The following is a 27,231-nucleotide window of genomic DNA, read 5'->3' as shown; positions in this document are numbered from 1 at the left end:
AAAACACTAGCCATGAATATAGTATCATCTAAGGGTGCTCGTTAAACCGCTTAAACCGTTCAAACCAATTCAAACCGACTCAAAATTACAGTCAGTAAATCTTGCTTTCTCATGGATCATCGATCTCTCCATTGCTTATTTGTTTTGTTATTTTAAATTTTTGTTAATATTTAGGACTCTTATTTTCATCAAATTAGCTTGGTATATAATTGGGTGGGTGCAGATAGGGTGTAAACAAGTTGAATCGAGCCGATAAAATTTAGCTCCACTCAAAGCTTGATAAATCTAAAAATTTTGGGATTGAGCTCGGCTCGATAAAAGTTTGAACTTGGCTCAAGTTTGATTTGAAGCTCGAATTCAATTTAAAAAATTTTAAACTTGAATTTGGCTGAATAAATGTTTAAGATTTGAAGCTTAAGGTTTGAGTGAGCATAAAATAAATATTATATTTATATATATAAAAAACTCGATGAATTTTTAAATTGAATATTATTAGATTTGATATATTATTAGATTCGAACTCAGTTCATTTAGTAGATGAGCTAACTTGATCTCAACTTGAATCAAATTTTTTCCAAAAAAATCGAGAACTGAAAAAGTGTTGAGATTATAACTGATCCCGAGTGGAGCGCGCGGAAAAATACTAGTGGTAAAAGTAAAATTAAAATTACTATTACCACATATACCTCCAATAATTTCGTATTGGATATTGACGATCGAATCCACCAGAAATAATAACTACGGTAAAAATTAAATAATTACCGTAAATGCCAGATGAAAAATAAAAATACTGAGATTTACGTGGTTTACCCTTCAACGGTTATGGGCTACGTCCACAGGACAAAAACTCCGAATAATTCTTCCACTAAAAATAGTAGGTACAAAAGAGATTACAAAAATAGTGGCACTCTAAGTGTTTTCCAAAAAACACCCCAAAAATTATAATTCTCACTATTTTCTCTCTTTCCCAATTTTAAGAATTTTTCCATAATTGTCTACACTCAATTGTGTATTCCTATTCTATGTTTTTGTACATTGAAGAGGGATTCACTACCTCTATTTATAGGAGAGGTTACGAGAGAGCCGTGTATAATTCATTCACGGCTCTCCATCTTTGTCAAAGTTGCATGCCAACCTTTGAATTGCTTTGCTGCCAATTTTTGAACAACAAAAAAAAAATGTGCCCCTTTTTTTTTTCTTTGTTCAAAATTATGTAGGTTCCACAACCACTCATTTTCTTCTTTTTGTTATTTTCAAATGTGTGCGGGTCCCACAAGTTGGAGGGATCCCACAACAAAAAGACCTATAAGATGCTAGAAGTAGCTAATCACTAGGACGGAAATTGCAATTAGACAAGAGAAGCTCATTATATGTTTATTGTGAAATTACTTAAATGCCCTTATATTGTTTGTGGCTCCTAATTCCTCGGGATCCATTACAACAATGCACTTTAATTTTGGCATGGATAAAATAAAATGTAAAAATGTAAAGTGAATTAATTTATTTTAATGAGAGGCATAATTATTTTAAGATATTATAAAAAATTGTCAAAGTACATTGTTAAATTTATATATTAAAATATTGGTAAACAAAACAAAAATTTTCGTTTCTAAAGGTCCATAACAAAAATATCGCTTCAAAATTGTGCGTTTGATTACGTTAATGGTATAAATAACTTTGATTTCGTTATTACAACTCGTTACCGAACCCACTAAATGCTAGCATTCAAAACCAAACGGGCACGGGCAGAACAGAGCCCATAGTGAGGAATATGAATATCTCAGCCTCATCCAAAAAAACAAAGAGACGCCACGTGGATATGCAAACTTTCCCACCAAACTTCTCGTCTTTCTCACTTTAACTGGCAAGATAGAACGAAAATAATAAATAAATAAATAAATAAATAAATAAATAAGCAGTTTAACAGGATTTCAATGGAACAAGTACTGCCTGGACAAGGACTGCCATTCTTATTCCTCAGCCATTATAAGCTTGCTTCTCCTACTCGCTCGCTTTTCACTCTTACTCCACTTTCTCGTTTTCGATCATCCAGGTTCTCTCCCTTTTTTTTATTGATTGCTTTCAAGTTTCTAAAAGTGCAATATTTATTCGTGTGTCAACTGTTTCTGCATTCGGATTCTTATTTTGATTCCTTTTTTATTTTAATTTGTCATTTTTTGGTTATTGATTAATTGATTGCTTTCAAGTGTCTGCAATTTATTTATGCATTTTGATTTTGATTTTAATTTCTGAAAATGTAAGTTCAATTCCATAACCATGCAGCCAGTAAGGTAGAATGTACACTCTATTTCATGTGTTTCTATTTATCATCCCTCTCTCTCTTTATTTCTTTCTAATTTTGGGATTGATCAATTTGTTTGGTTGAATTAACTTTGGCTGATTTTTGTACAATTTCTAATTTATTTTGGTAGTTCGAATTAAATTCTTGTTTGCAGAATCAGAAAGAAGAGACTCGATACGAAGTTGACATTGTTGGTTTCTAGAATGGCTGATCATGAAAAGAAGACAGTAACTTCTGATGTCATCTCGGGGGATATGATTTTTGAGCCTATATTGGAGGATGGAATTTTCCGATTTGATTGTTTTGGTGATGATAGACTTGCTGCATGTCCTAGTATTTCATTTATCAATACTAGAGATAGGGATACACCAATCAACAATCATTCTGTTCCTTTATATATACCTACTTTTGAATGTCTTCTAGGCAAGCTGATTGTTAAACTTGAGGTGAGATATTCATAGATTTTTCATATTTGTACCCAGTTACTAGTTAAATTTTGTTGGTTTCTTTTTTGGAACCTCGTTTGGTTTTAGTTTTATTTTTCTTCTTCACAGCATCTTTAATGTGAATGTCCTTTTTTCTGGTCTAGTTTCCCAATGGTACCTCCTTTTATGGAACTGGAGAAGTTAGTGGACCACTCGAGCGGACAGGGAAGAGAGTAAGTCATTGTTTCTCATGTCAATACCAAAAACATCAAGTAACAAGTTGCTCACAAGCAGCTCTAACAATGTTTTCTTTTTGCAGTTAGCCCTCTTTCTTTGTTTATGTTTATAAGCAGTTAACCCATATTTATTGGTCTATATATACAGGCATGCGGAGTAAAATTTGTAAATTGTGATCATTTATTAACTTGTGAAAGTTTTGATCCTCACTCATAACTCCAAACTTCCATAGACTCAAAAACTCTTGCTTTTTGCACAAGTTTGTATATGTGTGTAATAATTGCAAAAATCTGATAACCACACAGCTAGAACAACCATACAAATAAACCCTGGAGTGCGTATTTTAGTTCAAAAGTTTTCTAATCTTTACCTCTACCTGTTGGATTAGAGGCATCAAACTCGTATAGAGTTCTCAAACCAAATCCTTATAGATTCCCAGGATCACAAGCTCCAGAAATCCCTTCCCTTATTCATCAGAGAAATTTAGACTTTCAAATAAAAACCAAATTAGTAATGCTATGGCTCGCAACATCTAAATTTCAGCAGTTTCGTTTCAAAAATGCAGGTTTTCACTTGGAATACAGTTGCATGGGGTTACGGCCGTGGAACGACATCTTTGTACCAATCGCATCCTTGGGTGCTAGCTGTTCTTCCAAATGGAGAGGCACTGGGGGTTCTTGCTGACACCACTCGTCGCTGTGAGGTAATGTTACATTTATTATGCAACTGTTTTAAAATCTTTAATGAAGTGCTTATATATTTACCTAATTTACTGCCAAACATATTAAACAGATTGATCTGAGGAAAGAGTCAAGAATTCAGTTCATTGCTCCAGCATTGTATCCTATCATTACATTTGGTCCTTTTGCTTCACCTACAGATGTTCTTAAATCTTTATCCCGAGCTATTGGTAATTTTCTTGACCATTCCAGATTTTTCTTTGTTAATCTATTCTGTCTTTTGATGATATTTTTGTGTGCATGTTGTGTCAGCTTTGGTCTTACACTATGTTAATATTTTATTCTACATACAATATATAGCTTATGTGATGGATTTTGACCTAGGTGGTGGTTCATAGTTTCAATTCCTACCATCATCTTGGACAAAGATCATGCCATTTATAACCAATGGTAGAAGACACAAAACTGTTATTTATGTGGTATATATTACCTTATGGGTTAAATAATTAAATCAGTACCCAGGTAGCCTTTGGGTGAAATCTATTTGTTTATTTTTTTTTTCTAATTTTTTTATTTGTGTTAGTAATTTATGCTTAAAACCTGTGGTTAGGAACTGTTTTTATGCCTCCAAAGTGGTCCCTGGGATATCACCAATGCCGTTGGAGCTATGATTCCGATAAGAGGGTTCGTGCGGTATGATTTTGATGCATTTACGCAGTTGACGTGTTAAGCACTTTGGGATCTCAACTATACCGTCTTATGGCATGTTGAACACTTTGGGATCTCAAGCTATACCGTTTTAACTGTGGAAATACAGTTTTTATTATTTCTCATTCTCAAAGTCTTTTCTATTTCTTGCACTATGGGTCCTTTGATGGTTGCATTTGTCTTTACAAGATTGCCAGAACATTTAGGGAGAAGGATATACCATGTGATGTCATATGGATGGACATTGACTACATGGATGGTTTTCGCTGTTTCACATTTGACCAGGTATGCTTCTCTTAGATCCTTCGGATATTAAATTTATTGCAACCTGTACTCAGAAAGTGAAACCTGCCTTCCTACATAACAGTGTAAGTCTAGGGATGCAAATACAATGACACTGAAGTATTCAAGTCTTTAAAGGAAGCAAACTAACCCTCCTAAATTTTTATTTATAGGAGAAACAGTGGAATACGGAGATATTATCAGCAGTTAATAATATGCATTTATTACTGAGCTTTACAACTTCATTATTTTCTGTCTTTAATGTCTTCTGAATGAAGGGTTTTTGGCATGGATAGATTGCCTTTTGTTTGATAATTTCATGATTCTCAATTTTGATAGGAAGATTTCATTATGAATTGTTTCAGGAATGTTTTCCAGATCCTCAATCTTTGGTGAAAGATCTCCATGACAGTGGATTTAAAGCAATTTGGATGCTTGACCCTGGTATCAAATGTGAAGAGGGCTATTCGGTATATGATAGTGGTTCTGAAAATGATTATTGGATTCAAAGAGCAGATGGAAGACCTTTTATTGGTGTGTTTTCAGTCTCGCATGAGTAGTTAACTTTAGTTTTCTTGCCTTCTCCCAGCCTTTGCTCCGGGATTGAAGAAAAAAAAAAAAAGAAAAAGCAAAAGGAAAAAAAAAAAAAAGAAAAACTATTGTCATTGTTTTTAATTACCCATTTTCAGGAGAGGTGTGGCCTGGACCTTGTGTTTTTCCAGACTTCACTCAGTCAAAAGTTCGCTCTTGGTGGGCTAATTTGGTTAAAGATTTTATTTCAAATGGTGTTGATGGCATATGGAATGATATGAATGAGCCAGCCATTTTTAAGGTGATTACCGTGTCTATTCTCAGTGCTTGCAATTTCTGCAGCGCCACCTGGCTTATTATTTTACTTTTCAGACAGTAACTAAGACGATGCCTGAAAGCAATATTCATCGAGGCGATGGTGAACTTGGAGGATGTCAAGATCACTCATACTATCACAATGTATTCATCTTGAGCCTGACTTTTGTAATTTTTTAATGGCAGAATGATTTCTGTTAATGTAATTTAGGGACAGTTCAATGTGGTGATTGTTTTATTTATTTTTTATATCGAAAACCAGACAATTTCTGAAATCGAAGTCCTTGCTTTAGGTGTATGGCATGCTGATGGCAAGATCAACATTTGAAGGCATGAAATTAGCTAATGAAAACAAGCGTCCCTTTGTTCTCACTAGAGCTGGATATATTGGTAGCCAAAGGTATGCTGCAACACGGACAGGAGATAATCTTTCAAATTGGGAGCATCTGCACATGTCTATCGCCATGGTACTTCAATTGGTAAGTAATTTTGGTAAACACTGGATGGAAAGTTGGAGACTTTAATGCTCCACCAGAGGTATGAAGTCATACTTGAAGGCTATTGACAAAATTACCCAAGGAAAACAATGAACTGTATGCTCCCTCGCACCCACTTCTTTTAATCTCTCCAAATTTTCTAGATTCTCAAGTTCTCCTAAATTCTGCCGCATCCTTGTAGCCCACAAAACTGCCAAAGCGATGCTTTCCTCAACTCCTTGTACAGAACTCTAAAACTAGAGCCCCTCCAAATGCTTTGTTCTGGCTCTACCTCTCCACACAGACCCAAGGAAATCGAAGAGCACCATTGAACAAAGCTCGACCCAGAATTCTAACCTATTCATGATAATAAGCAAATTGCTGACCTTGTTTTCCTTAAAGTAACCCCCTTTATCTTCACAAGTTCTTCCTTCTTCTCTTGAATTCATAATTGAACCTCAGTATTTCTAATGTCATAATTTGAGTTTGAAGGAACAAAACGCTTCTTTTTTTTATTCCCCTAGAGAGAGAAATAAATTACTTAAACAAGTAAAATTTATTTTGAATTTACCTCTTGCCACATAATTATTGGCCCTGATTTTTTGTTTTTAATTTATGAACAGGGACTCAGTGGTCAGCCACTTTCAGGGCCTGATATTGGTGGAGTTGGAGGAAATGCAACGCCCAAGTTGTTTGGTAGGTGGATGGGTGTAGGCGCAATGTTTCCTTTCTGCCGTGGACACTCTGAAATTGGCAGTTCTGACCATGAGCCATGGTCTTTTGGGGAAGAGGTTTGTCCAATGAACTAGCAATTTCATAATAGCTACCAAAATGATATATAAACTTTCCATTTTAATTGAGTGGAGCCCAAAGTTGATATGTGTGATGATATCACGTGCTTGCATATTGTAATGTAGATGGAGGTTCATAGGACAAGAGTATAGAGAAGCAGAGGTTTAGTGCATGATGCTTTGCACAACAAGAAATGAACTGGCTAGGAAGAGGCATGAGAGGAAGGATGGGCAAGGTTAATGGACCTTGTGCATGATGTGACCTAAGAACTAGAAAGGTGATGCCCTCTTGGACTGTCTTGTATTGATAATTGAGATAAGAATTTATGAAGTGAAAAAGGGGATGTTGCGCTTTGATGTAGCTAAAGAATATATATAAATTCATGAGGCTAGAGAGAGAAAGAAGTAGGTAGTGAGGGTGAGTTTCAAGGTCCTCCAAAACAATAACTGACTGGGGTATCTATAGAGAAACCATGAGGCTTGAGCATCGTTAATCTCATGCCACATGGCATTGTTTTAAGGCGTCTAGTGAGGTTGTCTTGATATGGAAAAGGCTTGTTACTGATTAATGTTCAAAGATTGAGTTGCACGTTGTCTGTTAAACAAGGTCAAGAGTTGGGGAACTTTTGTTCTTGATGGGCTGTACCCTAAGCTGATCATGCCAAAACCAGTGATTCAATAGCCTTGCACTGGCTCATAATTAATCCTTGTTATGAATGAATTAGTAGATAGAAATGATATATTGATGTTTCTATTCATATTTTTGTCTCTTTCTAAATTTTCTCTATCACCTTCTAAGTTTGGGTTCCTTATCCTATTATGTTGTTACCTTCATTATGAACTAAATTCAATTTCATTAGTGTGAAGAAGTTTGCCGTGTTGCTCTAAAGAGACGTTATCGCCTGATACCACACATATACACACTGTTTTATGTTGCTCACACTACGGGTAGTCCGGTAGTAACTCCTACTTTTTTTGCTGGTATGATCATGTGCTCTTTAACAATATATTGCTATTTAAAGGACTTTTGATAACATAAATTCTTTTCAATAGTTAATACTGATAGGTGAACATAAATTGGCTTATGCAGATTCTAAAGATCTGAGCTTAAGAACGCTTGAAAATTCCTTCTTATTGGGTCCACTTCTTATCCACGCAAGGTTTTGTTCTCTTTATCCCGAGATAATTTGATAGATTATTTTGATTTGTAGAAACAGGATTTGTTCTCTTTTCCAATTGTGATTTAAATCAAGGTGTATATATACACATAAAACTTCAACTATATAGGAAATTTACAATAAAGTAAAGAAAACAAGAATTCCAAAAAATCCTCTAAGTCAACAGATTATGATGCAATTACAAACTTGTATGTACTTGAGGGGCCTAATATCATCACTCACAATGGGAAGTGGTTTATAACCTTTTCTTCTAATTATTATTATTAGTTGCGTGAGAGGACTGGTCTGCGGTGGAATGGTTAGATTTTAAGTTGGAAATGAAGGCTTGTGCATCTGATGACCGAGAGTCCTCACTTCATGCAAAATAGGATGTCCTGTTTCCTAAATTGCCTTTCGAAGGTCCTACTTGCCATTGTCATCATTTGGTAATTGCCTCTTTTTCCCCTTTCCCCACCTACACGTTATGACTGATTGAAGGACAACTAGGATTCAAAAATCTAATTGAAGAAATTTGTTGGGGGATGAATCCACGTGAAATAATAATATAATAACTAGAGAACTTATAATGGAATGAGTATGAACTTATTACAAATGATGTAGAACCAAAAAGAATAAAGGCAAACAAGGGACAAATCATTAAGGAAGAGAGAAACTAATTCTCAATTGTATTATGCTAAAATAATTCTCATATCAAAGTCTAATTACAATGCGAAGTGTTTAAATAGTTCTAAAGAATGTTAGGAGTGGGAATCCTAATATACGTAGGAATATGCAATCACAAAGCACTACAATCTCTACTTTCTTTTCCTAAAATAAGTACTCCTAAAATCTCTAGGAATAGGAGTTGCATCAACTCCTCTTGGTCGGAAAGAATTTGACTTTGAAATGGTCTGGAAATAAGCATCCAAAAGAGAAGGATCCAAAGTCTGAAATTCCTTTTGTGTAATCAAAAGTCTGAAATTGGTTTTCTGCAACTGGGTTTCAACTCTCGCTCACTTATAAGCTTATGTGTGTGGGCCCATGGACTTTAACAGGATTAATTAATTAAGCACTTGTTAGTTTTGATGTTTGGTTATGTGTTTCAATTTAATAATCCATTAATTTACCAAAAAATTGAGCTAATTTTGATTAGCACTTTAGTATCAGTTCCTTGCCTTGTTTTAACCACAAAGATGTCATCCCTACTTGATTGGCTGATTTATTTCATCTTTTTCCTTCCCATAGGAATCCACTGATTAGTTATTCATGCAGATTGTTGTTCGGTTATGTGTTTCAATTTAATAATCCATTAATTTACCAAAAAATTGAGCTAATTTTGATTAGCACTTTAGTATCAGTTCCTTGCCTTGTTTTAACCACAAAGATGTCATCCCTACTTGATTGGCTGATTTATTTCATCTTTTTCCTTCCCATAGGAATCCACTGATTAGTTATTCATGCAGATTGTTGTTCGTTTACCCTAGTTTTCTGCTATTGTGCCCCTGTTTTCTTTTTCATTGTTTTTTGCTTATTTTGCCCTATTTATATACTGTTCTAGACTTTTCTATAACTCTTCACAGCTGTCTAACTCATCTCTCTGTCACTTGTGACGCCTTTTTATTATCTTTATCTTGCATTCACCCACTCATGTTTCACATTTAAAATTGTGGACCCTCTCTCCCCTTTAGTAGTTGGTTATTGTGTTCTAATTTTTGTGTGGTAGTGTACTAGCATTTATAACTATGAAGTGTACAATAGTGTTGGGATTGTCCTCAATTTCAAATTGAGAAATGACGGTAGAGAGTTTTGTTTTTCTTGGCAAAATAATTGTAAGTTTGGAGAAGTGAGAAGGCTGAAAATCAATTAGCTGAAGTAGTAGAGTCCATTTTCTAAAACTTTAGTTAACCGATTTCACCAATTCCATTTTGGTTTAAACAAAAAAATTCCAAGACCTTGAACAATGTGTTAAGAAAAATATTGTAGTTGTATTTCTTGTATCTCATCAATCGATTACATAGGTTTATATACGAGGAATTCCTAGGCTACCTAGCTATTTAGGAATACAAATCATAACCTAATTAGGAGTACGTGTACTATATTGATTTTCCTTAATACTCTCCCTTAAGCTGGAGCATAGATGTTAATCATGCTCAACTTCTTACAAACTACTTTCAGCAAAGCACAATGTCATACTTAGCAACTATACCCACTTCATAATTGTGATAAAAAAAATCCCAAACCAAATAGTAGTAGTAGAATCAAGAAAAGGCACTTGGGTTGTCGAATAGCAGAATCAAGACAGCATACACTTGGGTTGTTGAAACAAGTCTCACTGAACCAAAAAACAACTCACAGGGCTATTTCAAGGGGAACTTAGAAACAAATCTCACTGAATCAGAAAACAACTCACAGGGCTGTTTCAAGCTTCCATAATCGATGCCTCAAAGAGGAAGCCCAGCAGCGCAAATATTCATAAATGCAGCAAAGGAAAATCTGGCAAATGGAGCACACCACTGAAGGCCAAGAATACAACGTAACTCACTGGGGTTGCTCTGCTCTCAATAGGTCGACGCCGGAGAAGGTGGTTGATGCACAGGAGATGGAAAAAACAAATTAATGCAATGAGGAACCACTAGAAAATCATCGAAAATTACCTAAACCAATTGTCGCACCAAAGGAAAAATAGGTTTCCTTAGCAAATTAAAGCAACACTAGTAGCAGAAGACTGCCCGACACAGCTGCAACAGATTTGCAGCAAACAAACCTACTGAATAAGTCCAAGAATGACGATGCAACTCACCGGGTTGCACGTCTCTCTTCGATGTTAGAGAGAGGAACTGGAGTGAAAAATTCCACCGGATGTGCCTTCAAGGGCTAGCATGTGAACCGGGAAGGAAGATAGAGGTGGGGCGTAGGGGCCACTCACTGAGAATCCGATGATCGGATTCTGAGGATGCGCTGATCGTCGGATAATGTGCTGAGGTGGGTGGTGAGACAAAATACTAACCCTAGAAAGGCTTCCTAGGGTGGCAGTGGCTTCTTGTAAGGGAAGTTGCGGGAAGGCTTCCTAGTTGTATTTCTTGTATCTCATCAATCAATTACATAGGTTTATATATAAGGAATTCCTAGGCTACCTAGCTATTTAGGAATACAAATCATAAACTAATTAGGAATATACTTAGGAACTAATTAGGAATACTTGCACTGTATTGATTTTCCTTAACACAACGTATCATCAATAAAGCACCTTGCTGATCAAGCACATGTAATCAGTTCTGATAAAATTCTTGCAAAGGCATGTCTATTCATGGAGGAAGCTACTTCACCTTTTGACTTGATAAAAGAAAACCTTTTCAGTATCAAGGAATCTTTGGTGTAGCTGTTGGTAGGGTATGCAGAGTTGAAGTGAGTTCTGTTGAGCTCTAGTTCACCTTGTTAATCTGTACTTGAGCTCAACCTTGGCTTGAGCTCAGATTGAGCTAGAAAAATTGAGCTCAAGCTCAACTCTTTTGCAATTTATAGTTTAAAAAAACTGTGGAGTTCGAGCCAAGTTCAAGCTTATTTAAAGTCTCTTTAGCTTGATAGTGAGGCTCATGAGTCAACTCACAAGTCTCATTTGAACGCTTGAGCTAAGCTCTATTATTGAATGAGCTAGGCTCGAGTTTTTGGCTTATTAAGCTTATTGAATGACCCATTTTCAGGCTAAGTTTCAAACAGCTTGGCTCATTTATAGCCTTGCTATTGGATATCATGCTTGAAAATCTTTGATGAGAATTAGTTGGTTGTATCCAGTTGCAAGTGGATATATGCATATGGATGACAAGTGATGATGGTTAGATATTCTAAAATAATAGCTATTTATATTGACTGCAGTTTCCATAGACTTTTTGCTTGATACCGAGCTACTTTTTTGTAGATCCTATATATTTTCAACCAACATTAAACAAATATTATTCCTTCATTGAAACCCACTGATGCGTGTTGAATAATGGAAAAACAACAAGCTTATGGTGATCATGAAGAGATGGACCTAAAAGAAGATTCAATGCTAATTAACATGGTCCAAACATGTGGGCTTGAGTCTTTAAATTAGTTTTATATTTTAATTAGCACAATTGGGCATATTTATATTGAGCTTTATGTTTTATTTAATTTTTAGGGTTTCTTAGCTTATAAACACTTAGTTTTCAGTATTGTAAGGAGATGATTAAGACAGATTTCAGTTTATTCATTTTATTTGAAGAGAGGCAAATTCTTTTTGGTTCTTCATTGAACATGCTTTCGAACTTATTAACGATAATTAATCTTTGTGACATTCATCCTTTCACCTTGATATCTATGGTTCATACTTCTAGTTGAGTATTGGGTCAAGATCCGCAATTCCATCCAAGAAGAAATTCCTAATTTGGGATTTAGGGTTTTTATATCAAATCTGATTTGGGGTGTCAAGACTCAATTCTTGGGGTTCCGCATCACCCACCCTCAAATGCCTGTTCCATGGTTAACATAGTTTAGTTAGCATATAGAGCTGAACTTTGGTCTTTGAACACAATTGATGTACAAAAGGATGTTAAAAGTTGGTTCTTTTCTACGAGGCTGATATTAGAATGGTCTATGTATCCATGCCCATCATGCAGCATGATGCAGAGATCACAACTTTAATGACCTCTTCTTTACGGTTATGTTTATAGGTTCCAATCTCAAGATCTTTTTTTTTTTTTTGGTTTTGTATGAAAAAGAACATTTCCTGTTGTTTAATATCCATTAAAGTTGCAAATTTCTAATTTGAGTTTGGAAAAGAGAGCTGTTTGTTTGGGGAGACCCATTTTGTGCTATGCTCATGCAATTGTACTGAAGTTCTTTTCATCTGCTGTAGCACAATTCCTGACCAGGGGATGGACAAGATGACTCAGACTTTGCCCAAAGGAATCTGGTTGAGATTTGATTTTGATGATTCACATCCGGTATCTAACACACCTTATCATGCTTCTTTCTGAATTTGTATTCTTACTTGCCCCTGACTGTATTGAAATCATGTTTAACAGGATTTACCAAATTTATATTTGCGAGGTGGATCAATAATTCCTTCGGGTCCACCTCATCAGCATGTTGGTGAAGCTAATTTGTCAGATGACTTAACACTCCTCGTAGCCTTAGATGAGTATGGTAATTTGATAGACATTATTCTTTATGAAGCATATATTCAACATTTTCATTTGAAGGGATAATTATAAGTTTAAACATTACTGAATTTAGGGCTGCTCGATGAAGTTTGATCTTTTGCTTGCACCTGTGTTTATGATCTGCATTTATCCCAAGAATAATTAGAAAGACTTATCGCTGGTTAAGATACTGATACAGCCATGAAATAACAAACATGAGGGACTGGTGTGCAGCATAAAAATCAACAAGCATAAACCTATGTGTTTCCTTGGAGAACATGATTATGGTGTATATTTGGTACAGCTTATTGATATTGAAGTGTCGAAAAGGAGTGATATAATATTATGAGCTGGGAACATCTGAGTTTGGTCATTAACTTGTAATGGTTGAATTTCAACCTCTGACTTGTACATATAAATCATAGACAATGATTCAGCTTGGAGAATGTTGTGTCAATTGGGTTAATTTACATGCGGTTCAAGAATTTGACTTGAAGCTTTTCGAGAACATGCATGAACTTTTTGATACGTGATTGCAAATAGCATAATTAATATCTTAAACAGTGAATTGAGTTTAACCACGAGTAACTCTATATTGAACTGAGTTTCTGGATACTTCCATACAGTAGCATTAATTAGAGACCTTGGGCTTTAAAACCAAGTTTCTTAGGATCTGGTGGGGAGGTCACAGATCTTAATACATACACAATAACATAAAAAAAGGAAAAGGGTTGTGTGAATCCCTTCTTCTGATCTGCAGGAAAAGCTAAAGGTGTACTATTTGAAGATGCTGGTGATGGATATGAATTCACCAAAGGTGGCTACCTATTCACACACTATGTTGCCGAACTTCAATCTTCAGTTGTTACTGTTAGAGTTTCCAAAACAGAAGGGGTTTGGAAGAGGCCCAAAAGACGTGTACATGTGCAGTTATTGCTTGGTGGAGGTGCAATGGTACATCCTTTGTACTCATGTGATATTGGCTTAGGATTAGCATTATACCATTGGAAATATTTATTTTGCAGAACTTATTTAATATGTTCCTAAACAGGTTGATTCATGGGGCATAGATGGAGAAATTGTGCAAATAACAATGCCTTCAGAACTTGATGTTTCTGAGATGATATCCACTTGTGAGAAACAACACAAGAGTCGTTTAGGTAATATTTCTCTTGTAGGGCTGTTAACCTGCAGCTCCCTTCCGCCCCTTTTCCTCCTCTGTGTGGATTTACACGCATGTAACTTGATCAATGTCTATTGTAGTCTTACACTCTTACTATATGTAGTGTGAAGTTCTGATTCATTTCATCGTATGCTTTAATTCAATTGGCCAAACCCTATTTTAATTTCTGTACTTTCTAATTTGTTATAAGTTAGTCTTTTTTTTTTAATTTCATGATTTGCTATTAGTATATTTGTTGAAATCTTTGTGATTAAAGTAAATATTGTGTTTCCTAGTTTAGGTTTATTCCTAATTAGTGTAAAGATTATGTTTCCTAGTTTAGGGTTATTCCTATTTAGATTACTTCCTATATTGGATCAATTTTTTGTATATATATAGTGGAGTAGAGGTTGAAAATATATCACAATTGAAAGAAATAAAACATATTCTTTCCTTTAATTTCTACATGGTATTAGAGCCATTGCCGTGAATTTATCGGCAACGGTTTCGGTTTGAAATAGGGCTGAGATACACACAGTACCGCCGGGAGTGGGAGTTGGCCGTCACTGCCCAGCTCAGAAGGAAGAGGGACCGCCGATCGGCCCTCCGTCCAAGCCGCGTCGCCGTCCGACCACGTGCGTGTGCACACGCGCCTCCAGAAGATTTCGGCCGTTCTTCACGCGCCGGCGCGTGCGGCTGTTTCCGGCGAAGCTCCGTCGACATTTCTTGTTCCGACGAGCTCGACTTGTTGTGGCTATTTTCCCCTACTGTTCTTCAGCACCAGTTTTGCGTTTGGAATTTTTTCCGTTTTTTTTCGGTGTATTTCTACCGCTGTTGGTTCTTCACACTGTTGTTTGAATTTTTTTTTTTTTTTTTTTAATCTGACAGTATGGGCGACGGAAAGAAGGTGGATATAAGTTTTCACTCGGAGAGTCCCTCACTTCAGATTAGTCCAGTGAAGTTAGATGCAACAAACTACCTAGCTTGGTCTCGGTCTTGTTTATTATTTATTGAAGCAAGAGGTTTGCAAGGATACCTTGATGGTGGAGCGACTAATCCAGTTTCGACAGATTCGGGTTTTAACAAATGGAAATCTGAGAATTCTCTTATTATGTCTTGGTTAATAAATTCTATGCAGCCAATTATTTCTTGAGGATATTTGCTTCTTGATTCAGCTAAGAAGATATGGGATGCTGCTTCACAGACGTATTCACAAACTGGAAACTATGCTCAGAGGTATGAATTGCGATAGAAAGTTCATGAAACCAAGCAGGGAGATCTGACCATCGCTCAGTATTTTGCTGAACTCAGTGGGTTATGGCAGGAACTAGATTATTATCAAGACTTTCAAGCAAGATGTACTGATGATGCGACTCAAGTTCAGAAGTTGATTGAAGTAGAACGTGTGTATGATTTTCTCGCTGGCCTAAATAACGAGTATGATCAGATTCGAGTCCAAGTTCTTGGACGAGATCCTTTTCCATCCTTACGACAAGCATACTCATTTGTACAGCAAGAGGAGACTAGGAGGAACGCTATGGTTCACAGATCTACCATTGACAAAGCAGGGTTGATTGCTAATTCTGCAAGAGAACATATCCAGGCTGTAAAGAACAGTTCTTCAGATAGAGATCAATTATTTTGTGACTATTGCGGTAAGAACAGACACACTAAGGAGTTCTGCTGGAAATTACATGGACGCCCAACTAAAGGGCGTGGAGGAAAGCGAGTCAGTTCTTCTAGACCATAGGCACACATATCTGATAGTGGAGCTTTATCTGAGGAACCATCTACTGCTGGAAGCTTTTCTGATAAGGAGATTCAGTCCCTGAAACGATTATTGTCACAGCTTGATTCGTCCTTAACTCAGACTACGGCCTTCAATTTTTTTAATTCAGGTAATGCTTTCCTTACCTTTCTTGCAAAAATTGCAAGGCCCTCTTGAGTTATAGATTTCTGGAGCAAATAAACATACAACAGGCTCTAGAAAACATTTCCTCACATATTTTAAATATAAAGGCATAGACAAAATTCGCATTGCGGATGGCTCCTTAGTACCAATTGCTGGCACAGGTTCTATTGACTGTACTTCCAATATTAAACTCTCCCATGTTCTTCATGTTCCCAGATTTCCCATTAATCTGTTATCTGTCAGCTTACTCACAAAAGCACTTAATTGCAAAGTAACTTTCTACCCGACTCATTGTATATTTTAGGAACTGAACACGGGGAGAATGATTGGCAGTGGTAGCTTGCGCGATGGACTGTATCTGTTGGATGACGTTTGTCGTTTTTCAAATTCGGGTACAAGTCAAGCTTTGTTAGGAACTTCTAGAAATCCTTCCGATGAAGTTATTCAATGGCATAGGAGATTAGGACATCCCTCTTTTTCTGTTTTAGGACGTTTATTTCCCACTTTGTCTGCTAAATGTGATTTTAATTCATTAGTATGTGATGCTTGTGAACTTGCCAAACACACCAGGCATTCTTATTCTCCGATTAATAATAAAAATTTGATTTCTTTTGCTACTATTCATTCTGATGTTTGGGGTCCTACTAAAACTGTCTCTCTTTCTGGTTGTAGATGGTTTGTGACCTTTATTGATTGTTGCATTAGATTGACTTGGGTTTATTTGATGAAAACAAAAAATGAAGTTTTTTCGTGTTTTCAGAATTTCCATAAAATGATTTGTACTCAGTTTGATGCGCATGTTAAAATCCTAAGAACTGATAATGGTACTGAATACATGAATGCAGATTTTCGTACCTATTTAGATTCTAATGGTATTAGCCATCAGACTAGTTGTGTCAATACTAGTGCTCAAAATGGAGTAGCGGAAAGGAAAAATAGGCATTTACTGGAATTAGCTAGGTCCCTTATGTTCACTATGAATCTTCCCAAACCATATTTTGGGGATGCTATTTTGACTGCTGCTTACCTTATCAATTGTATGCCTCTTCGTACTTTGAATTTTAAAACTCCATTAGAGGTTCTTCAAGAAAAAAAACTCTTATATTGTACCTCCTAAAGTCTTTGGATGTGTTTGCTTTGTTCATCAGAATGGTCTCAGCAAATTAGATCCTAGAGCCTTGAAGTGTGTGTTTGTCGTTTACTCTACTACTCAAAAAGGATACAAGTGTTATCATCGTTCTTCCAAGAAATACTTTGTGAGTATGGATGTTACCTTTCGGGAGTTTGAATCTTATTTTTCTTCCCAGTCACCTCTTCAAGGGGAGAAATATCAGCTGGAAGAGGTGATGGATGACATTTCTTTCCAGGGGGAGATTCCTATAGACATAGATAGTAAGAGAGAGCAACTACCCAAATCTCTAGGAAGATTGGATAGACCTGATTTGAAAACCTACACACGGCGGACTAATACAGATACAACCATGGAGCATGAGACCTCTGATCAACCGTCCTCTCCAATTTCAGTCCCTGAAGATACAGAAGAACAAGAACTTGGTGAGTCTTCTTTAATTCCTGTTGATTCTGATCCTAATCTTGATTCCAGTCCTTCTGACAATGACCTTGATATCCCTATTTCTCTTAGAAAAGGAGTTAGAACATGCACTAAACATCCCATCTCCCATTTCATCTCTTATAATGCTCTGTCCCCTTCCTATAGAGCCTTTGTTTTGTCTGTTTCTTCTGTTTCTATACCGCAGGATTGGCAAGAGGCATTACAGGATTCAAAATGGAAGGCTGCAATGGTTGAGGAGATGAGAGCTTTGGCAAAAAATGAGACATGGGATCTTGTAACTCCTCCACCAGGAAAGAAGCCAATTGGATGTAAATGGGTGTTCACAGTTAAACATAGGGCAGAAGGTTCAATTGAGAGGTACAAGGCTAGATTGGTAGCCAGAGGATTCAGCCAGACCTATGGTGCTGATTATCAGGAAACATTTGCCCCTGTAGCCAAGATGAACACAATCAGAATTTTGTTGTCTTGTGCAGTCAATCTTGACTGGGAGTTACATCAATTTGATGTTAAAAATGCTTTTCTACATGGTGATTTGAAAGAAGAGGTGTATATGGAGATTCCTCCTGGATTTGATGATGACAAAACCAGAGGAAAAGTTTGCAAGCTGAAGAAGTCATTATATGGGCTAAAACAATCACCAAGAGCATGGTTTGGAAGATTTAGTAAAGCTATGCTTTCCTTTGGGTATATTCAGAGCGATGCTGATCATACTTTATTCATTAAACATCATGAAGGTAAGATCACGTTGCTTATTGTCTATGTTGATGATATAGTGATGAATAGAAATAATGAAGAAGAAATGACTCACTTGAGAAATTTGTTAGCTAGGGAGTTTGAGCTTAGGATTTGAGAAAGTTGAGATATTTCCTTGGGATAGAAGTTGCTAGGTCAGAAAAAGGGATTTTTATTTCTCAGAGAAAGTATATCCTTGATCTCCTTAAAGAAACTGGTATATTGGGATGTAAACCTGCAGAATCACCTATTGAAGCTAATCATAAGCTTCAAGCTGGAGTGGGAAGTTCAGTTGACATTGGCAGGTATCAGAGATTGGTTGGGAGGTTGATTTACCTTGCCCATACTAGACCAGATATTGCCTATGCTGTAAGTTTAGTGAGTCAGTACATGCATGACCCTCGGGAGTCTCATTTAGAAGCAGTGCATCGGATTCTGAGATATTTAAAATCAGCTCCAGGTAGAGGACTTTTATTTTCTAAACATGGCCATTTAACAATAACAGGCTATACAGATGCGTATTGGACTAGTTCCCTTGATGACAGGAGATCAACCTCAGGTTATTGTGTTTTTGTTGGAGGAAACCTGGTCACATGGAGAAGCAAGAAGCAGGCTGTTGTTGCAAGGTCCAGTGCAGAAGCTGAGTATAGAGCTATGGCATAGAGAATCTGTGAACTTCTATGGTTGCGCAGATTAATGGAAGAGTTAAAGTTGGTTGAAACAACAAATATATCCTTATTTTGTGATAGTAAAGCAGCCATCAGTATTATGAACAATCCAGTCCAGCATGATCGAACTAAGCACATAGAGATTGATCGTCACTTTATAAAAGAGAAGATAGTTGAAGGTTTTATAAGCGTCTCCTATATAGCTTCAAAAGAGCAACTAGCTGATGTTTTTCACAAAGGGTTTGCCTAGCAAGTTGTTTGATCCTTTAGTTTGCAAGTTGGGCATGAGTAATATCTATGCACCAACTTGAGGGGGAGTGTTGAAATCTTTGTGATTAAAGTAAATATTGTGTTTCCTAGTTTAGGTTTATTTCGAATTAGTGTAAAGATTATGTTTCCTAGTTTAATGTTATTCCTATTTAGATTACTTCCTATATTGGAACAATTTTTTGTATATATATAGTGGAGTAGAGGTTGAAAATATGTCACAATTGAAAGAAATAAAACATATTCTTTCCTTTAATTTCTACAAAATGAGCAGGTTTGGTTTGAATTCATAGTTGAAAGCTGCCTCTTTTTCTTGTCTCCTTTTTCAATTATTGTCCCTTGGATTTTCTTTTAGCTACAAGATTTACTTTTTGGTATGGTTGTATGTTGCTTTCTTGGGCTTGGGATAAAATTAAATGTGGTTTCTACAGTTCATAGATTTTGGGTTTGAATTTACTGTTAACTGCTGTTAATAGATGAAAATTTGGTGCCTGTGCTGAATCGGAATTTTGTTCAGAATTTTAAGGATGTAATTGAAAGTAAAGCATAAACTAAATTGTTAATCAGCTGAAATTCGAAGATCAGGAAATTGGAAAAATTTTAAAAGTAATATATTGCTTCAATATGTAAATTTGCAAAATTTAATTTGGTGAAAGGGGAGTTGGAAACTCACATTATTGTGGATAAACATGCCTCAGAAATGATGAGTGTCAACTGTTCTTACTACACAATTTTGACTGAGCTTTTGCTAGGCCATTTGGAGTTGTCCTCTTTATGTCTATTTTCTAGTTTTTTCCGTTGTTAAAATAAGTGTGCAAAACAGCTACGACTCTCTTGCATTCAACTTTTATAGTAGGTTATTTAGCAAATTTATTTCCTATATGCTTAAATTTACTTATAAGTTCTGAAATTCACATGGTTCTTTATATCATATGTGATTTTAATAGGAATGTGAAGCTCTTTACTCATTGTTAAATTGTTAAATGCAGAAAGCTCTAGGCATATTCCAGATGTTGAAGAGGTTTCTGGACCCAAGGGAGCAGAACTTTCGAGAGTACCAGTTGAATTGAAAAGTGGTGATTGGATTTTAAAAATAGTTCCCTGGATTGGGGGGAGAATTATTTCCATGGAGCATCTTCCATCACGTACTGATTATAATTCTCTTTATATGATCCACAATACCATTAGCCCTTTGAGATCACATTATACAATTCTTTGGTCATTACCCAATTATAACCTATCAAAATGGAGCACTCGGAAGTACAATTTGTTGAGGCCCTACCAAAAGCATACTTTCTTTCTGGAATAAATAAATTTTACCATTTCGTCAGCTAAATTCTGTTCAATAATCAATATCGTTTTTATATACCAAAAAAAATGGAAAAAGGAGACAAACACAAGGAGAAGGTTGGCTAACATCTCTTAGTAGAACTCATATAATGGATGCAAAGATACAATTTAAGGAAAATGTATTTTTGTCTCTTTCAAAGGTTTAAAGAGGGATATTTCGGATTTATTTAGGGGGTTTATTGCTGATTCATTTAGGGGGCTTCATGAATTTTGAGAAGATAAAAGTGAGAATTTCTTGTGTCCTTCTGCTATTTAGTTATGCAATATATGATTTCTATTTTCTTGATGATCAATCACAGGAATACAGTGGCTGCATAGCAGGATTGAGGTTGATGGATATGAAGAATATAGTGGCATGGAGTACCGGTCTGCAGGATGCTCAGAGGAATACAATGTCATTGAGTAAGTGGGTCGAGATGTGCTAAGCTGGTGTTGCTAAGCTTTTGTTTCTCCTTACACAGTTGTAGTTTTGCAATCTTTCTCCTATGAAACTGAGATCTTGCTGTCCAATTTTCACCCCATCTCCACTGGAGATAATTATACTTACCACAGCCTGAACCACAAAGGTTCAGGAATCATAGGAATCTATTATACCCTGGAAGGGTCAGAGCTTTGCAATTTCTTAATGGTTGTTTATACTTGAAAGGAACTTTAATTTCTGCTACTATCACTTCTGTTTATGTGCTTGCTATGGACTTGAGTTTACAGAAATTAAATTATTTCTGGGTAGGCGGGATCTTGAGCATGCAGGAGAGGTGGAATCTCTTATACTGGAAGGTGATATTGGTGGAGGATTGGTTCTTCAACGACAGATATCTATTAAAAAAGATGATCCAAAGGTTGTCCATATTTATTCTGGCATTATAGCCCGTAGGGTTGGAGCTGGTTCTGGTGGATTTTCCAGGTTAGACCAAAAGAGATTTATTTTTAATATCTTTGCTAATGATTTCTGGTGATACTTAATAATTCGGAATAGATTGAGTGTAAGGATGGTGAAAATACATTCATTTTGCCTATTGTCCAACCTGCAATATTAATCAATCCAAGGTTGTTAAAATCGCTTTTCTAAGCAGAATAGGTAGAGGGTCTAGAAAATCAAATTGTAAAATTGAATCGTGAAATCAGAAGATTTTATAAACACGCCTAAAATAAAAATTATTAATTATCACTTAAATCAAAATAGTAAAAAATTATTATATGATAAAAATTTCTAATTGAATTTTAATTTAGAAAAGTCATATCGTAAAAAACCCAAAGTTTGTGCTTGGTGGCTCGACCTATAATTGGACCATTGTATAGCTGTCAAATAAATTGGTCATGAATAAGGGTGCATATGCTTCAAGGGGCAATTAGTCCCATTGAATCATTATTAGACAGCTCACCCATCTCTTTAAATCCATAAAACTCCCTTAAAAGCAACTGGGAAAAGGTCAAACTTTTTGTCTCTTTTGAATTCCATCTCACGACCTTTCTGAGTCCCTATCTCTTTTCTTTTCTTATGATTCATGACCTAAGTCTCCATCTCTTCTCTTCTAAATCTCTCTCTTCTTTTCTCTTACAGAAAAGTTAGGGTTTTTCACACCAATTCTAAGGATCAAAAACAAAAGCTTGTATATCTTCTTTATCTCTATTTTTCTCTTGATTTCTTCGATCTTCTCTGATAAGGTAATTGACATTGATTCTTTCATGGAGACTTAGTGTTTTAGAGCCCGAAATATATCTGCTATTAGATTCTAATTTGCATTGCATTTTCACAGAGACTTGGTGTTTTTCTAAAATTCCATGGGAAGCAATTTGTGATTTTAACTATTTCATCAATTTTTGAAGTCATTTCATGACGTCATAACGATTTTTGTAATTTGCAATTTTGCAAGTGAACACATTTTAGGCAATTGGGATCATGAACTCGTACGATTTTAATTGTGATTTTGATTACCATGGATAAATCCAACAACTCAACTTGCAGTATCAACAGATTCGTAGCAATATGTTTATATGTTTTTGATAACCATGGAGCAAGAGAACACTTTCGTTTTTTGTTTTAAACAAATAAACCCAAGTTAATTTAATACAATAATCAATGAAGGTAACTAACCACCTCTTTTTAGATAATGAAATAGGAGTAGTCCACATATATCAGATTGAATAGTTGTGAAAGGAATATAACTTTTATTATTATGGGAAACATAAGTGTTCCTTGCATGTTTAGCAAGTTCACAAGCATCACAAACTAGGGATTCTAATTGACACTGGCCAAACAAGTTAGGATATAATTTTTTTCAGAACGACAAAGGGATGTCCTAATCGCTTATTCTACATAATTACTTCTTGACTAGTACCACTACTACTTCCTTACAGTGCTCAGGATACACTTGGAGCTAGCCAATTGCTACTCTTTTCAAGGAGATTTAGATCATCTTGCAATCTACCAAAGCCAATCGTTTCCCTGTTCTCAGATTATGCAAAACATAATAAATAGGAAAAACACAACTTTACAATTAAGAGCTTTTATAATAGAACTAACAGATAAAAAGGTGAACAAAATTTGAATTGATGGTAGAGGTGCACTGAATAGAACCCATGTCAGAAAGAGATGCAAAAGAACCTAAACGTTTGTTTTTTTTTTCCCTTTATTTTTTCACAATGCTAATACATAAAAAAATATTGTTCTTTTATTTTCCTTTCGCATATTATAAAGCAATGATTGATAAAGAAACAAGAATTATATATGAAAAAGAAAATTTTTAAGAAAAAATGTTTTTTTCCCCTAATTGAACCTACAACGACTTTATTGGATTGGCCACAATTATTTTCAATATCGAAAACTTATCTCTACAATTGATAGAATTAATAGGATTGAAAAATACTGGAATAGTGCACAAAGTTTAACATTTTTTCATTTGCCTTTAGGTAAAAGTAGTTTAAATGAATAAGCATACCTATCGAAATTTTGAAAGATTTAATTCAACTATAGCTTTATTCAAATATGGTAATGATGTATTCCTCAAAATTTTTAATCATTAATAAACAATAATACGTTCGTTAACATTTTATACCTTGACATCATATTCCTGTTGACTCTTGAAGATGAAATACATTCTGGAAGCAAATGCCAACAAAGTGTTTTTTTTTTTATTATAACCAGGAGGTTTAATCCCCCTCGAACCGTCTAGCGTAAAGGCTTTTTGTCCCTCCCTGCAAAGTACGCTTACGTAAAGGTTTTTGGCCCTCCCAGCAAAGTGCACTTCCAGGGATCGAACTTGTGGTTTCACCCTTACATGGATTGAAGTCGCTAACCACCTCAACCAATACCTTGTTGGTAAATAAGTGTTTTTTTTTGAGTATTGCGGTGAGGGATTCAAACCTGGATCTATTCCCAGGTCGTATATGCACTTATCACTAGGCTATGCCTTGGTGTGCGCCAACTAAGTTTTAGTATATGTCATTTATTGTGCATTTGGAGTTGGTCAGGACAATGGCAGATGAAAGTGTATGACAATCTGCTATGCACAGTTCTTGGTACTTATTATGCAGCTACATTCTGCAGTTCATTTAATTCAGTACATCTTATTGTCTCTTTGAGATGGTAATTGAGATATTTCATTTCAGTCATATTTGATCATGAGTTGTCTTTAGTTTCTTCTTCCTTGGTTGCTTCTCTTGCATGCTACATTTTCTTCTTTCTTCTGATCAATTTTTATTTTATTGTGTGAAAAATAAATGTTGATTCTTACCTCTTTGTTGTTGTTAATGTTGTGATGTAGGCTTGTTTGCTTGAGAGTACATCCGACCTTTACCCTGTTGCATCCCATGGACACTTTTGTCTCTTTCACTTCCATTGATGGATCAAAGCATGAAATTTGGCCTGAATCTGGGGATCAATTTTATCAAGGGAATCTTCTTCCAAATGGTATTTGCTTCCCTTTATTTTAGTAGGTGCCTGTCTTCTTCATCTGTCTTTTCCTATTCTTTGCTTCTATAAATTTAATTTAATTTTTTTTACTACAATAAAAAAGTGAAAAAACATATGTGAAACAGAAGAATTGCAATGAAAAAAATATAAAAAAAAAAACACATAAAGCAAAAGGTCTGAACAAATTTGGCTAAAACAATTTCCCTGTTAAGTTACCTAGTTCTTTGTTGGACAACAAATGGGGCTCCATTCATGGATTTGTTAACACCCGTCATGCCTTTTATGAAATTAGTTTACATGTACGAACTATATGTCCCAGGGTAAATGCTTCTCTAATTGATCATGGATTTCATTCTTGTCACTTAGAGTTGTCTTCCTTGATGATGTTCTGTTTGTTTGGGGTTGTGGGAATTTATTTGCTGATGCATTATATTCAGCTTGAAAATCCATGTTCCTCAGTCTCATTTTCTTAATGAACTTAAATTTGCATTCATTGTATGCAAAGTTATCTGTGTGATGCATTTACTATAAAGCACAAACACTTTTGTTCTGCTGAAGTGTCTGACAACACTTGTCTGACACGTATTCCACATGTATCAGACATGGCTTTATAGTCCAAATTATATATACACAGCTGGAATAGCAAAATTATCATAAAACGCTTTTTTAAGATAATCTTGTTTTCATTAGTTTGAAATTTTTAAAGCTGTAAGGAATAATATGAGCTAAATATGAAAAAAATTAACTTTCAACAGTGCTCTTTCACCAATAATATTTATGATGTATTAGATTTTTAAGTTTTGAATTTATTATGGATTTTATTGATAAATATGTTAAAATTATGGTTGAGTGTGTTAAATTTATTTTTAATTTTGGCTTATTTTTTAAATACAGTTATATACTGCTTATAAAAAATATAATGAAATAAATTTTTTATTATTGTGTCCCTCCCATGTTGTGTACTAATTTTTGAAATAGCTGTATTGGTATGTCCATGTGAAGTTGTATTTATGATGTGTTCTGCATTTGTGTCTGTCTGTATCCATGCTTCAACTTATCAAATCTGACTTTTCTTCTTCTTTTTTTTTTTTTTTTTTTTCGTCCCTGCCTTTTTACTTTTGAGACCTCAAAAATTATGTGCATGAGCCTATGTGTGTATCTGTGCATTGTGACATTTTCTAATTTACTCAAGCATCTGAACAGAAATGCTTTTCGGTTACATGCATGATTTAATTACCAAATTCCATGTATTAGCTTGTGAAACAATATCTGATGCTACCTAATCATCTGATCAGCAACTTCAAAAAGTGCAAAATTTAATTGCATTGGAAAATTAAAATTTCAAAAAAACAGAAAATAATCAAAATGATATATACAAATAGTTCACTTTTCTTGAATTAGATCTACATGCATAAGGCTAAAACAAAATTGGTAAATTCACCATAATTATAGAGATTAAAATTACAATAATCCCAAGTAAAGATGATGGCTGCCAACCTGCAACTCAAAATGCTCAACATGAGTTCCTAGACTCACTGAAAGAGCCTCCTCTACACAGAAAGTTGTAAATCATATATAGAAACTACATGAGTTGTTCCCACTTATGATAAGGTTCAACTAGGTGATTATATTTCCAGCCGTTTTCAAGGCCTTTGACTGCTAGTATTATGCCATTAACATTGCTAGACTGCTACATTAGAGGCTGAAATTCCTGGCATAAAATGTATATAAATGCGATGTGCTGCTGATCCTTTTCTCATTTCTTATATATACTGATACAATGGTCAAAATTAGTTAAATGTGAAATTGCAGTTCATATATACACTAGGGTCCTATAGTAGTTGTCTTAGTCAGTCAATAGAGCAAATGCGAAGAAATGGTGAAACCTATTATTGCCATCAAACAAGTAAAACTAATTTCAGGCATCAAGTCGTCTATTATTAATTGCAGCTTTACAACTTTGGAGAAGTGCTTAATAGTATTTTTTTTTTTTTTCCCTTCAATTCTTTTGTTTGTACGGATCAATATTTGATGTTTCCCTTCCTCCGCTACCGCTTTTTCTTCTTGCAAGCTGGAATTCTCTTAATAATAGAACTTCCATGAATGACAAAAAAATGGATGATTTTTGAAATGATGTTGTTAATACTGTTAGACTTTTTTCTGCGTTTCCCACTTCAGGAGAATGGATGCTTGTTGATAAATGTTTGGGTGTCGGGTTAGTCAATCACTTTAACACTAGCGAGGTGTTCAAGTGTTACATCCATTGGGGCACTGGGACTGTTAATTTGGAGCTATGGTCTGAAGACAGGGCTGTTTCAAGCCAATCTCCTCTCAGAATTTCCCATCAATATGAGGTTAGAGGAACCTCTTAGTTACTTAGTTGTACGTAGGACTGTATATATTACGCCTAATAAAGTGATGCAACTTAGGACTGTATTATGCAAACCAGAAATGGGTAAAACAGAGAGTAATGTATGCTGGAGGAACTTTTGGAGATTTACTTAGGGATGCTTTGACAGAAATCGGATTTCTAATATTATCTTTTGCCAATCTTTAATCTAAATAATTTATTTGTATTGCTTTGTTCA

General features: G+C 35.3%; 1 protein-coding gene across 6 annotated transcripts; it reads left to right on the top strand.

Annotated features, from left to right (window-relative positions):
* The first annotated feature begins 1,894 nt into the window (after positions 1 to 1,894).
* Positions 1,895 to 27,231, top strand: LOC149492825 (uncharacterized). Of its 6 annotated transcripts, none has more exons than XR_016318737.1 (23): positions 1,895 to 2,053; positions 2,457 to 2,748; positions 2,892 to 2,960; positions 3,530 to 3,667; positions 3,757 to 3,874; positions 4,255 to 4,337; positions 4,542 to 4,637; positions 5,000 to 5,168; positions 5,324 to 5,466; positions 5,538 to 5,624; positions 5,774 to 5,959; positions 6,580 to 6,747; positions 7,608 to 7,728; positions 7,838 to 7,907; positions 12,781 to 12,868; positions 12,950 to 13,070; positions 13,827 to 14,020; positions 14,118 to 14,226; positions 20,370 to 20,525; positions 21,030 to 21,132; positions 21,461 to 21,634; positions 23,876 to 24,049; positions 24,495 to 24,634. XR_016318737.1 is itself a non-coding variant. In XM_089716043.1 (23 exons), the coding sequence occupies exons 1-23, from the start codon at positions 1,935 to 1,937 to the stop codon at positions 27,013 to 27,015; spliced, it is 3,135 nt and encodes a 1,044-aa protein (XP_089572169.1). In that variant the 5' UTR covers positions 1,895 to 1,934; the 3' UTR covers positions 27,016 to 27,231. The 6 variants fall into 6 exon arrangements, 4 of the variants coding, with proteins under 4 accessions (XP_089572169.1, XP_089572170.1, XP_089572168.1 ...); XM_089716043.1 differs by lacking the exon at positions 23,876 to 24,049 and adding an exon at positions 26,822 to 27,231 and having other exon boundaries at positions 4,255 to 4,328; positions 24,495 to 24,640; XM_089716044.1 differs by lacking the exon at positions 23,876 to 24,049 and adding an exon at positions 26,822 to 27,231 and having other exon boundaries at positions 20,370 to 20,456; positions 24,495 to 24,640.

The sequence above is a fragment of the Jatropha curcas genome, chromosome 11 (genome assembly GCF_041381405.1).
Source record: "Jatropha curcas cultivar XTBG-Jc1 chromosome 11, XTBG_Jcur_1.0, whole genome shotgun sequence".
Classification (NCBI taxonomy): Eukaryota; Viridiplantae; Streptophyta; class Magnoliopsida; order Malpighiales; family Euphorbiaceae; genus Jatropha; species Jatropha curcas.
The sequence above is the reverse complement of the archived record's forward strand: the minus strand, read 5'-3'. Positions and strand labels throughout refer to the sequence as shown.

Bases quoted from the DNA above. Each gene is read 5' to 3' on its own strand.
- LOC149492825 (XM_089716042.1), top strand. From the start codon at position 1,935: ATGGAACAAGTACTGCCTGGACAAGGACTGCCATTCTTATTCCTCAGC. The intron at 4,338-4,541 runs GTATGATTTTGA...TGTCTTTACAAG, and splicing joins CCGATAAGAGGGTTCGTGCG to ATTGCCAGAACATTTAGGGA. The intron at 24,641-26,821 runs GTATTTGCTTCC...TTCCCACTTCAG, and splicing joins AGGGAATCTTCTTCCAAATG to GAGAATGGATGCTTGTTGAT.